General features: G+C 51.6%; 1 protein-coding gene across 13 annotated transcripts in view; it reads right to left on the bottom strand.

Moving 5' to 3' along the window:
* Window positions 1–13,664, bottom strand: part of cacna1ab (calcium channel, voltage-dependent, P/Q type, alpha 1A subunit, b) — an 82,941-nt gene that overhangs the window by 22,779 nt on the left and 46,498 nt on the right. For all 13 annotated transcript variants that reach the window (XM_062564289.1, XM_062564293.1, XM_062564298.1 and 10 more), the window contains exons 21-38: window positions 12,834–13,393; window positions 12,409–12,683; window positions 11,932–12,064; window positions 11,722–11,851; window positions 11,187–11,246; window positions 10,829–10,935; window positions 5,920–6,019; window positions 5,284–5,444; window positions 4,807–4,944; window positions 4,472–4,673; window positions 4,194–4,358; window positions 3,973–4,083; window positions 3,782–3,865; window positions 1,108–1,224; window positions 949–1,014; window positions 687–784; window positions 462–612; window positions 101–228 (exon numbers count right to left, since the gene is read on the bottom strand). In XM_062564289.1, the coding sequence (XP_062420273.1) occupies window positions 101–228; window positions 462–612; window positions 687–784; window positions 949–1,014; window positions 1,108–1,224; window positions 3,782–3,865; window positions 3,973–4,083; window positions 4,194–4,358; window positions 4,472–4,673; window positions 4,807–4,944; window positions 5,284–5,444; window positions 5,920–6,019; window positions 10,829–10,935; window positions 11,187–11,246; window positions 11,722–11,851; window positions 11,932–12,064; window positions 12,409–12,683; window positions 12,834–13,393 (2,786 nt within the window). The remainder of the gene's footprint in view (window positions 1–100; window positions 229–461; window positions 613–686; window positions 785–948; window positions 1,015–1,107; window positions 1,225–3,781; window positions 3,866–3,972; window positions 4,084–4,193; window positions 4,359–4,471; window positions 4,674–4,806; window positions 4,945–5,283; window positions 5,445–5,919; window positions 6,020–10,828; window positions 10,936–11,186; window positions 11,247–11,721; window positions 11,852–11,931; window positions 12,065–12,408; window positions 12,684–12,833; window positions 13,394–13,664) is intronic.

Raw genomic sequence — 13,664 nt, 5'->3', positions numbered from 1 at the left:
TTGCTTTTGTTGTTGTGGCGTCACACGTGTGTCTATGCAACAGCTGGCCTCGGTTGTGTACCTGCTGGCTCACGTGCGCTGCAGCGTGCGTGCAACTCACCAGGCGGCCGGGTCGTACTCGGCCCAGATCCTTACGTACTCGTCCAGGTGATGCGGCCCCAGGATGGACGAGTCCCTGGTCAGGTACTCAAAGTTGTCCATGATGACGGCCACGAACAGATTCAGCATCTGGGGGACGAGGCGGTGGTTTGTCATGTTGGGTAAAGACATTTCACTTGTTTTGAGACAGTAGAAACATCTGAGATCTGTTTCGCTTGTGCATGTGTTTGTATCGATGGGTCACAAATGCACAAATGACCTTTGGGATAAGCCCCGCCCCCTACCTAGCCCCGCCCACACCGTCACTAACTGCACTGCAGAGACAAGCCCTCGGGTCGTGGCTGAAGTTGTTCAGTCCTCACCAGGAAAGAGCAGAGGAAGATGAAGGAGACGAAGTAGGTGTAGGCGAAGGTGCTGCCACATTCGGGTTCCGTGTTCCCTGAGGCCGGGTCGCACTGCTTCCCGCCCAGGCACGCCAGCATGATGTCATGCCACGCCTCGCCCGTAGCGCTCCTGAACGTAAAAGGAGAGTGGCGTGAGTCCCCTGAGCCTCGCAAAGGGCCCCCCCTCCCGCCAGAAGGACTCACCTGAACAGCAGCATGAGGGCCATGATGAAGGTCCTGAAGTTGTTGTGCTCGTCGATGGCGCTCTCCTCCTCGTCGTTCAGGGCCAGGTTACCGAACAACTAGAGGAGCAAAACAGGAAGTGAGATCTAGTGGAATAGTTCAGGATTTCACATTTGAAACATGAACAGACTGTAAAACTGAAAGTACTACTTTTTTTGGGAGTAATATACCATATTGTCAATAATGTAAATAAATAATCAGGCCACGCCCACTTTGAACGCACCTGCATGCCGATGATGGCGTAGATGAAGAAGAGCATGGCGATGAGCAGGCACACGTACGGCAGGGCCTGCAACAGAAGAAGAGAGGGTGCCGTTAGGCCGCGGGCTCTCGGGGGGGCGGGTGGGGGGGGGGGGGTCTCTGGGGTTTCGGGGTGGAGTACCTTGAAGGACTGGACGAAGGTCCACAGCAGGATGCGGATGGTCTCCCCCTGCCTGAGCAGCTTGATGAGACGAGCCGCTCTGAAGAGCCGCAGGAAGCTCAAGTTGATGAAGTTGTCCTACGGACGGAGAGCAGCCAGTCAGAGTCAGCGGTCACATGACCACGGCACGGACCCCCCCCACCCACCCCCCAGCACAACACAAAAAACTCAAAACAACAGCGGAGGAAAGACAGGTCCAAGAGAGAGGGGGGGGGGTGGGGGGGGGGTCAAACCCAGGAAATCATAATCAACTGCAAACATAACGCCTCCCAGTTGGTTTAAATGGGAGAAAGTCAGAGGGGGGGGGGTCAAAAGAGAAGAGAACAGGTTGAAAGAAGGACTTAAGAGAGGAAATAAGGAAAATCATATTTAAATAGAGGTCATCATCCAATCTGGTACAGCAGACTGCTTTTCTTTCTTTTTTAAGAACCAAATGCACTGATTTCTGGGGGTCAAGCAGGTTGCACAAGATGGAGCACAGGGCACCGTGCCGGTCAACCACACACACACACACTCACACACACACACACACACTCACTCACACACACACACACACACACAGAGGACCACAGAGAGCGTGCAGGGTCACCAACGGGGGACACGTCTTCATCAAAGGTCGACTTCTATCAGGACCAAACGTTGTTACAGTTAAACAGAGGCCCACTTCAACACAACGTTGTGTGTGCGCCTTGTTGAAGGCCTCAGACCTCGTGGGGGCCTCAGACCTTGTGGGGGCCTCAGACCTTGTGGGGGCCCCGGACCTCACTCGACCTGCTCAAGCACTCTGTGGTTGACAGGCAAGGCATGGAAGGGGGGGGGGCAGCCTCGGTGCAGGCGGGGTTCAGCATGGCAGCATTCTGTCTTTTGGAGGAGAATACTACATGCAGATCAGCAGGTGAGCCGGGGGGGGGGGGGGGGGGGCGGAGCACATCCTCAGCTCTATTTATTTGCACTGTGAGATTTTTGTCTTTTACCTCAGATTGTGTCTGAGAATGGACCCCAGCAGGGTGAGGATAAATGCCTCCCCAGCGGGGGCGGGGGGAGAGGGGGGGGGGGGGGGTGAACTGATCAGATGAAATGAATGTAACGTGTGTGCAAAGATGTCTTCCACTAGTAATGATCATCTCATCAAGTGTCGTCATCCAGGAAGCGCATGCACCCGGAGGCCAGGGGTCGGGACTGGTCATGGGGAGGGGGGGTGGGGGGGTAAGGAACGGGTCTGGCGGGGGGCGGGGATGGTACGCATGACCAAAGAGGATGCAGCAAAAAGCTTTGAGAGATAAATTACAAACCAGATTCTACATGTGCCGAGATGTAGAAGGATGAATTGGGGGGAGGTTTATTTTTCATAGTTTGGGGATAAATATGAACACATTGTGAATGGGTGAGAGAGATTTTTTGGTAGGGAGGGTGGGGGTTGGTCATGTGTTTTATTGGGCGGGTGGAGGGAGTGGGGGGAGGGGGGGGGAGGGTGGAGGGGGCATGGGGTGAAACGCACACCACCACCACCACCACCACCACCATCATCATCATCATCATCACAGCACCACCACACGGCATGGAGAACACGATGAAGGATTCCATAGTGCATTTTGATTGGATGGATTATCATTTTTTATTTCATTTTTTATCAAAGGAGGAGGGGGGGGAGTGGGGAGTGGGGAGGGGGGGGGGGGGGGGCGTAGGGCGCCAACAAAGTAGAGAGGTTTTTAAAGAAAGCATGTAAAGAGATAGAAGAGGAAGACAGAATCATTATGTTGTCATCAGGAAGGAAGTGAAACACAACTTCAGGTCAGACAGAAAGTGAGCAGCAAGAGTTCAGCCCCTCCCCGACCACAGCTCCATGAGGGGGGGGGGGGGGGCACTACCACACTCTGTTTCTAAAACCTTTATAAACGTCACTATTTTTAGGAATTTGATTATTACTATTTCTACTTTTTCAACAGTCTCAGACACGTACCTTTACCAGAGTACAAATTAATCAAAAATATTCAGCTTTGGAAAATAACACACAGTAACTGGACCACAGAGAGGGGCTGAACTTCCACAAATACATCCACCATCATGCGTATAGTGTATAGATGGAAAAAAGACACACAACAGTGACACACAACAGCACGTTATTGGGACAGAGCTACGTTGAGCGACAGGTCAGAAGATCGATGTCATGTGACTGGCGGGAGCTGTAACAAAGCTTAACAAGCCCACCAGCTCCTCCCTGTTCACTACTATGTCGTTATTTTAATCACTTATGTGGCTACATGCTTATGTTCCAAACTATGATTTTGGCTTCAGTAGCTTCAGATGAAATTGTGTTATTTTTATCATCTTGATGTGCGATTTATTTCATCTTCCACAAGTAAAGAACCTCTTTTGCTTGTGAATTAATGTTAATACGAGTCTCTAAACTTCTTTGAATGAACAGACACAATTTGGGGTGAAACTCCTCCGGTTCTTCATTCCAGTGAATGATTGAAGTCAATAAATCATTTAAATGTTTGCGCAGACGGACTGAAGTGATAGAAAACTAATAATAAACATGAGAAAATAAATCCAAGATCTACATACAGCGCAGGTTTAGACATGGGCGGCGGCACCAAGCGAAGCTCCGCCCCCTCCGCGCCGCAGCACTTACCCCGAACTCCGTCACCAGGATGTCGGTGATGCTTCCCACGACCGACACAAAGTCAAAGACGTTCCAGGCGTCTCTGAAGAAGTTCTGTTGAGAGACATCGAGGCAACGGGAGTCAAAAGGGGACACGCCCCTCTGGAGTATTGGAGTATGGTGTTCGGGGGCGGGGGGGGGGGGGGGGGGTCGGGCCTTACCAGAGGGCCAAAAGCGATGACCTTGAGGACCGATTCCAGAAAGAAGAAGGTGGTGAAGACGATGTTGAGGTTCTTCAGGACCTCGTCGTACGTCTCCGACGCGCCGTCAAACTACAGGGGGGAGAGGGGGGGGGCAGAGGGGTGGCGTGAGGGGGACGACGTGGATACGTGGGAAAAGTGAGGAAGGCTTGATTGATGCTTGTTTTGGCTGCAGCCCTCACCTTCATCATGAGGACGATGGTGTTGAGTGCGATCAGAGCCATGATGCTGTACTCGAAGGGCGGAGACACCACGAACTGCCACAAGCGGTACTGGAAGCTCAGCTTGTTCTTCGGCATGTGGCGAGTCAGAGGTCGGGCGTTGATGGCGAAATCTATACATGCTCTCTGCGGGGGGGGAGGGGGGGGGGGGTGAGGGGGAGAGGGAAGCGTGAGGGCCAGGTGACCTATAACCGCTCTACGAAAGGCTTCACGGGCGACCGCCCCCCCAGCCCACGCACCTCATTCTTTTCTAAACTGTAGTCTTCCATCATCTTATCCCCCTGTTCCTGGAAGGTGATGATGATGAGAGCCACAAAGATGTTCACGAAGAAGAAGGGGAAGACAACGAAGTACACCACGTAAAAGATGGACATTTCCATCCTATAACCCGGGCTAGGGCCCTGATTCTCATAGGTGGAGTCCACCGAGTGCTTTAACACCCTGCGGGAGGAGGAGGACATCTGTGCGTTAGTGTCTCTGCTGCGTCCAACAAATTCAAAGGGACAGATATTGATCCATCTCTAATCGGTGAGTGTATTAAAAAGGGAGGTGTGTGTGTGTGCGTCCCACTCACTGCGGCCACCCCTCTCCCGTGGAGACAGTGAAGAGGGTGAGCAGGGCCCAAGCCACGTTGTCGTAGTGAAAATCGTACTTCTTCCACTCCCGCTTCTGAGCTTTGATTTCCTCTCCTGCGTACAACAGGAACTCCCCCCTGAAGGAACACAAATGCACACACACACACACACACAGAGGGTTTGTGAGGAAACACGCAACACAAGTGATGATCTGTCTCTGGTCATGTGGTTGGTCTCGTCTCATTGAAGAAGATAATTCACTGGAACTCCCATCAAACTCCTCTAGGGGGCAGCATCGGCTCGACTGACACTAACTGACCAGCGATTTGAGTCCTAATAAAATGTCTTTCAGCTTTAGTGGTTACTGTGACAATAATAAAAATGAGAAGCTTTTATTACTGTGTGAAACATTTGGGGCATAGATGAACAATATTGTTGTGTATAATAGTGAACCATTTGTGTGTTTTCTAACGGACCTGCAGTCCCGCTCAAACTCTTTGGATTCGTCCGTGCAGAAGAAGAAGCGGCCTTTGAAGAGCTGCACGGCCACCACGGCGAAGATGAACATGAAGAGCATGTAGACGATCAAGATGTTCAGCACGTTCTTCAGAGAGTTGACCACGCAGTCAAACACTGCCTGCAGGGACCAGCACACATTCCACCATCAATGCTTTTTCACTTTTTTTTAAAAACATTGTTTCACTTACTATTCTTTGACCGTCATCTTTTCTTTTGGAAAAAAACATTTTAACTTATTTTTCTAAATATTTTTGGCCTAATATATTTTTGCCCTTTTTAAAAAAGATAATTGACTCAACATTATTTTAGTTTTTTGATGAAATTTTCAAGCTAATATATTTATTATTATTTTTCAAAAATATTTTTATAAAAATTTTGACCATAATATTTGTACGTTTTTTAAAATTTGAGGTGTTACCACAAAATGGCACCTGGACAATTACTCTAATCTAAAGGGAGATTGAGCCTTCACTTATTCTTTATAAATGTGTCCCTGCGCGTTAATTCAACAAAACGTGCCTGAGGGCTGCAGAAGAAAGACCAGTCGTGTCCTCCACACCATTGTGAAAGTTACATCTGAGGGCCCCTCCTACCTTCAGCTTGGGCAGGCGCTTGATGGTCTTCAGAGGACGCAGGACCCTCAGCACGCGGAGGGACTTGATGGTGCTGATGTCTTTGCCCTTGCTGCTTCCCCTAGAGGTCAACCAGAGAACAGCAGAGGATGTCAGAGGACATTCAGCCAGGCGGATGTCAACACACGACGTGAGTGTGTGTGTGTGTGTGTGTGTGAGTGTGTGTCAATCAAAGCGCTCAGTCTCTTCTTCTGAACTTCTGAGTGCTCGTCAAACATGAAACCCATGGAAGGGAAAGCCTTTAGTTTCCCGACCCTTTGGTTTCATGGAACCTCAAAAAGCATCATCATCATCATCATCATCATCATCATCATCATCATCATCACTCCTCATGTTATTGCATTGACTCCATAATGGTACCATACACATTCCATATCCAACAGGCATCTCCCGGCAGAGTGCCCGGCCAAACCTCTTTCTTTCTTTTTCAGAGGAACACGCTGTTCGGTTCTTCGTGGAGGGGGGGGGGGAGAGGGGGGGGTGTAAATGTGACCTACATAACCTGGATTATGTTTGTATAATCCTGAATTAGGAAACACGAGATGAACTGATTCCGGTCGGTCTCACGTAGCTTCCGTTCCAATGAGTCCAGATTACAGAGGAAGGTGGTGTGAGGAGGAAACGGGTCTATGTGAGACGTCACGACACAGAAGAAACACGTTTCAGAGCTGGTGTCAAACTGGGTACCGGGGGGGGGGGGACACACCTTCTGTCGTGTGTTTTAAACACTCTGCTCATGAGTTGTACGCCCACAAACCAAAGGGTACATTTTTATTTTTACTGTAAGCGGAGATGGGCCATTTAAAGAAGAAAGGAAAGGGAAGCAGGAGGCCGGAGCAAGAGCAGGTGGGGGGGGGGGGGGGGGAAGTATGAAGTCAGTTCCTGTGGTTAGAAAAAATGCCAGACTATTGAATTGGAGGCTGATTGATAGAGTTCTGGGGAAGTTATACGCGTCGGTGAGGTGCCGATCGATAATCAATCGCCTCCCTCCACCAGAGCAGGAATCAGAGAACATTGGGCAGCAGCTCTTTGAGTGAACCAACCGACCCCCGGTGGAAGAGCAGGGAAATAATTATGACTTTAGTTTTCTTAAATGGTGGAATTTCTTACTGTTTCCCCAGGAGGTGCCAGATTCTTAAAATCCTGCCTCTTGTATTTATTTTCTTCATCTGGCTTATTATTTAGGGGTTTTGCCACAGGGAAGATTTCCATCTATAGTAACGTGGGTGTAACATTAAGCCTGATGTTATGCAATAAGATAACAGTCAGGGATCCGATAAGCCTTCAAACTCTGATAAAGCAGCACTTTTGGTCTAAATATATAACAACGTGAACCATGTGGAGACGTCAGCCTTGACTTGAAGACGGATGAAGGTGTTTCTACAGCTACCTTTAAAGCCCTCAGGGCTCCAACCAACAAATGGACTACCACCTAAAAGGTGGTGCATCGCCTGGATGGTTTATGTGTGTCTTTGCTTTCCTGCATGGGGGGTAAACGTCGGGGATGAGACACGATACGAGGGGCAGAAGAACAAAAGAAAGAAAGAGAGAGAAGCCAATTTGATCCGGTGGAGGAGAGCTGGGGACGGAGCGGAGGAGGAGGTGGAGGAGGAGGTGGAGGAGGGACTTTACCGGGTGCTGCTCCTGTCGAGTTTCACCGAAGGTGGAGACAGCGAGAGGCAGTGACAGCGACAGAAAGAAGGACGGGGACGGAGACAGAGAAAGAGGAGGGAGGGAACACAAAGAACGACACACACACACACACACACACACACAGTCAGAGACACACACATTGATAGAGAAAGACGGACAAAGACAGACATGAGTTTGGTAGAGACAAAAATACATCCATATGAGAGACAGACAAAAGAAGGAAGGACAGCAAGGTGGACAAATCTGCTTAAACAACCCCCCCCCCCCCCCCCGCCAATATCTCGTCTCCATGACGACCGGATGGGACGAGGATCTTTTTACTCACGGTTCACTTCATGTAACTTTAACGTTTACCAGTCAACTGTAAGACAGCTTTTAGACTGGGGACAGGGCTGAGACTCCATGTCCACCAGGCCGTCTTCTCTGAGGAATTACCTTCACGGTGGGGGGGCTGGGGGGGGGGGCTCGGTCCGTTTACACCGATTCTTATCTCATCAGACCACAACGATCAATTAGACCGGAACTACAGCGCAGATCGGCTTCATTAGATCTGCAGTCGTTCTAGTGAGATCTTATCAAAGCTGTTCTTTGCATGCACATCTCCATTGTGGGGGGAGGACGGGGGGGACGGACGGGGGGGGGGGGATCTCAACAAGTGGCCGGCTCTGGGTCGAGGACACAGGCAGACGTCATGAGCGAGACCCCCAGGAACAGGGGATTGTGGGTACAAGGAAAGAAGGCATTCCCGCGGAGGAGGTACCACGACCGCATGCAGCCTGTGAGTCATTCTGTTTTTTGGGGAGGTGTCAGAGGGAGGGCGGGGGGGGGGGGGGCAGGGGGGGGGGGGGGGTCAAAGCACAGGCCAAAAGCCTAACTGTCCTAAGGAGGGGAGAGATGGAGGAGAGAGGAAGGAGAGCCTTCTGGAGGGGGAACGTAGGGCGATTAAAGGAGATCAGAGGACCCCGGGGGAGCAGGGGGGGCAGGGGGGAGGCAGCGGTGGAGGTATTTTTTGTTTATTCTTTTTAAAGTTTAATTAAGACATTTCCGTTCATGCGTGGTGTGTGTAGTCTGGTCCACCTCCAGGTCGTGACATCACGTCCAGGCACAGAAACTAGAAATGAGTCTCCTCACAGCTTCTCCTCTAGAACCTTCAGCACCTCCCTCGATCTCCTCGGTGTGAAGTGGGTCGTTCTCATTAATGGTTTCTGGTCTCTGTGGATTTAAGTCAAACTGCTCTTTTGGACTTTTTCTTCCCCCAAAAGTTGACGTTTACAAAATTCCTCTTTTCTCCCTGCAAAACAACAACAAGGAATCCAAGGGGACCCTGAAGCCGATCATGGATCGATCGTACTTTTGATCATGGATTGATCGTACTTTCCTTCACTACAGTGAATGTTGTCCAATTTTAAATTCACAGCCCAATATTTTTGCCTCAAGGGGCTTCACAATCTGCACATTATGCCACAACCCTCCTTCATTAGATTCATAATATCCATCCTATCCATTAATAAAATAACTGCACTATTTACCTAAATGAGTTGTTGCCTTTGAGATTCACAGAACATATTTCACCAGGGTCTTTGCGCCCCCCCCCCCCCCAGGTGGTGTTCTGGGGTCCATGCACAGGGGACATGCAGCGGGTGGGGGGGGGGGGGGGGGTGAGTTTCTCCCTCACTCACCCCCATGCTTCTGTTTAGCTTCTCTCAAAGACACTCAGCCCCCCCTGGTGCTGATGTCATACATATTGAAGTGATATGTATTTATTGATGCCCCGCCTCGGCATGATGACCAGCCGCTCCACTGCCCCCGCATGCCTCCCTCCTGCCCCCCCCCCCCCCCATGTTCAGTCTGACTCCCCCGAGCCGTGCAGAGGAAAAGGAGTTAAATACCTGAACCTCCGGCAACGTTAACGCGCTCAGACGGACAGGTGAGTGGGAGTGTGTGTGTTTGTGTGTGTGTGCGTGTTGAGAAAGGGGGGGGGGGCGGCGTTCTTCTCCGTGGCGAACACATAGCCTGGTCACTTAAAGGGTTAAAGGTGTCTGGGGCGCCCTCACCCCCACGGACACACTGCCAGGGAGCTCCAGCCCAGAGGACCGAGGCTGGGGGGGGAGTGGGAGGGGGGTCAAGTGCAGGGGAGGCGGGGTGGGGGGTGTGAAGGTAGGAGGATGGCTTAAATGGTTGTCGGTGGTTTGAAAGGTGCGTTTGTGGAGTCTTTAAATACGGGGGGGGGGGGAGGCTTGTTCCCAACATACAGCACGGTGATTCAAAGCTTCAAGAGCCTTGGAGCATCACAAAAGCCATGACGACAATGTGTCTTCATACTGGAGGTAGCAACCCAGCCTGGAAGTGGTGCCAGCTGGTTCCATGGAGACGGGAGGAAGACCAGGACCGACCTTCAGGTCCTGCTTCTCCAGGGCCAAGTTTACAAAACGCAGCCACACAATAGAGACGTAACTCTGCTGTGTGGAGTAGAGTGTAGTAGAGCGTTGTGCTCCCACCCTTGTTGCTGTATGTTAGGCCTACGAGGGGGGGTTTGGGGTGGGGGGTGGGGGGTATGAATTGGAGGAGAGGCTCTTTAGGAAGGTATCTGGAAGAATGTGATGGAGGATCCAAAGCGGCGAATGGCCTGAGGCAGGAGTGTTGGAAAGCAGAGGTTTGGGGAATAGAAGTCAGGCCTTGCAAGAGAAGAGGAAGGGTAACTCACAGCCTGATTGGTTATCAGAGCGGCATGGATCGGCAAATAAGATTGGAAGATTGGTGATTATAATCCAGAACTTTAGGGAAAATGTTTGAAGGAGTTTAGGATCACTGTTGTCCAGATGAATGTGGCGATGGGAGGTAGAGAAAGACCTGCTGATTCACTGCCACGCGTGTTGGTGACCAATGAGCAGATGGATATGAGGGAAAAGGACCCGATAGACAAAGAAAACATCAGACCAGAGCAGAGACAGTGAAGGGAGAGGAAGATCCAGCAGGAGGAAGCAACAAGGACACAAAGAGAGCTTGACAGGCTTAAAGGAGACAGAAGGAGAAGATGGTAGAAGAACAAAGAAGGAGATGAATTCTGAGAAAATAAGAGAGGGAGATCAGCATTGCCAACACAAGGCTGGGCGACAAGGGTCTTTCTGCGGATGGTGGGATGTGTGTGTGGGTGATGATGAAGAGTAGGGTAGGGGGGCAGGAGGGGGAGGGGGGGGGGGGTTTGGGGGAGACTTACGTGAAGGCGAAGGCCACCAGAGCACCACTAACCACTATAAAGTCCAGAATGTTCCACAAGTCGCGGAAGTAGGAGCCCTGGTGGAGAAAGAGGCCCAGCACCACCATCTGGAAGACAGAGAGCCCACTCAGTAAGACAGGCCAAGACACACACACACACACACACACACACACACACACACGCACACTGACATAGACCAACATGTACAGTCAAAGGTTTCCCCCATTCATCAATATTCTCCTTAGTGACTACCAAAGACTAAAGTATACGTTCAATGTAGAAACTCTTATATATGTCAATCAAAATCAAAACACACACACACACACACAAACACACACACACAGTGATACTTTGTTACCTTGATCAACATTTCAAATGTGAAGACGCCTGTGAAAACGTAGTCAAAATAACGCAGCACCTGCAGAGCAACACAACAGCGTGATATGATTATCAAACTGTAGAGAGAATCAGCATAATCCTAATCTTAATCCGGATCTTTTTCTATTCCCAAACTACTTGCCAAATACAGCTTCCTTTGATACGTGTGTTTATGATTAATTTTAAATAGTAATATTCATTTTTTACATCTTTAAATCTTTGCTTTTCCCCTTTTCATCTCATAAAATAGATTTACACCAAACCTAACCCACCACTTGTATTTATTATGTTAATCCGTACTTGAGAGGCTTTAACTGAGCCCCCCCCCCCCCCTTCCCTTGTTGGAGATCAATAGGGGAATATATTTATATATCTATTAACAATTAACCCCTTCACTAACACGCTCTGGACTAATATGACTTTGACACATGGTCGTAATCCTTTGTCCACGGGAGACACCTTCAATACACGTTTCTCAAAGGACGAGCAGGCGTCCCCAGGGGACGATGTCTCACATTGTTGCGTGGGGACTCGGGCCACACGGGGTCCTCAGCGGCGAGGGCGATGCTGCTCATGGCGATGACGGACAGGATGCTGAACTCAAAGTACTTCAGGGTCAGGATGTAGTGGCAGCACCTCCGGAACCTGGCGGCACAACAGAGGGAGGCGGTGTGAGGACATGGGGAGGAGTCCTCCACGTCCCCGCTGAGGACACAAACACTCACGGGTTGGTGGTGGACATTATGAAGCAGGAGCTGAAGGGAGGCATTGGTTTGGGGCCATCCTCGTCTCCCCCCTCGTCCTCCTCCTCCTTCTTCTCCTCGATCTTCTTCTGGTCCGTGTTGGCGTTCTTGTTCACTGAGGAGACAGGAAGTGGGTTGGACGGACGCAAGGGGGACAGAAAGAGGTCAGCGCAGTGAAAGACACCTGAAAGACGCCCGGCCAGCGGCGTCCTCCAGGACGGAGCTTCGCCGGAACGGATTCATAGAGATTCAACATACGATTTTTTTTAGATTTGACTATTGATTGTCATGGATACAGATCTGAAACCCACAAAGACCAAAGCAAACTCCTCCCACTTTTGATTAGCATTTTTTCGTTCCAATCCTCAAAACCAATGAGGCTAAGCTCCACGCTAACTCCAGGCTAATGGATTCATTGTAACATACTCCTCGTTATCGGTCCGCCCCCCCCCCCCTCACCTTGCAGGATGGCGTTGGTGGAGGGGTACGGGTAGACGGGCGGCATGTCTATCCTGGTGTACTCGGGCTTGGCCATGCTGGTCAGGATCAGGCTGTCCATGCTGTGCAGCATGTGGGCGTCGGCGTCGCGGCGGTTCAGCAGGTTGTTGACGTGGTCGCGGCGGTCCGGCGGGAGGCCGGTCAGCTTGCTGTTGTTGCGCAGGTTGTCCAGGTCCTCGTTGCGCTGCTGTACGGGTCGCACCGCGGAGAGGCCGGGCCCGCTGCTGTGGTGCTCCCTGACGGAGGAGGAGGAGAAGCAGGAGGTGATCAGGACAAGGAGAACATTAGGGAGAAGAAGACAGTGACACGCGCGTTGGGTTGTCTGACGCTGGACAGGTAACGTGATCAAAGGCAGCCAATCACGCGAGCTCCTGAAAAGCACTCACCTCCGGCTGCGGTGCCCTCTGCTCTTCTCCTGGTTAACGCGGCGATGCCTCCTCGCCTTCCGGCCCTCCCCTTCCTCGCCCTTCTCCGCCTCCCCCTCTGTCCCCTTGGACCTGTGTCTCCTGCCTTCCTCGCCCTCGCGGCGGTGCTGCCGGGACCTGCGGTGCTCGTGGCGGCCCTCGGCGCCGGCGCTCCGGTGGGGGGAGACGCTGCGGCCCTCCCGGTTCTTGTGCCGGTGGCCCCGGTGGTTCCTGTGGACGTGCCTGTCCTCGCCCTGCTGGCCCTCCGCGTTGCCCAGCGACGTGCAGCTGAAGCCCCGCTCGATGCGGGTCTCCGCCCCCCCGCCGCCGTCCGGCGCCTCGGCCCTCCGCAGGTGGTGGTGGTAGTGGTGGGTGGCGCGGAGGCGGTGGTCCACGTCCTGGCGCCGGTACTCCTGGTCCAGGGGCAGCTCGCCAGGTTGGGTCTTGTTGGTGTTGTTGTTGCGGTTGTCCTGGGGGTTGACCACCAGCGGGCGGTCCAGGTGGGTCTTCATATCTCCACGTGCTTTCCGTGGGTAGGACACCTGAGACGGGGAACATGAAGCATAATGAGTGGATTCATCTTAACGGGCCCCGCCCACAACGACATCACCTGGTTTCCTTTCAGATATTAGCCTCCCACTCAAATATGAGCAACAGGAAATGAAATGTGGGTCTGTTTGATGCGGTCAGAGAGGAAACAGCGTGGAACAGGTTAAATGTGAGTTCACCCAGAATACACCTCTCCAGTTTTGGGTCCTCTGCGTTCTTTGGGAACATCTCTTGATGCCCCACTTTAATAAAACATGGCTCCCC

This window comes from Pungitius pungitius, chromosome 9 (assembly GCF_949316345.1).
Source record: "Pungitius pungitius chromosome 9, fPunPun2.1, whole genome shotgun sequence".
NCBI classification, from domain to species: domain Eukaryota; kingdom Metazoa; phylum Chordata; class Actinopteri; order Perciformes; family Gasterosteidae; genus Pungitius; species Pungitius pungitius.
This window is presented reverse-complemented; position numbering and strand designations above follow the sequence as displayed.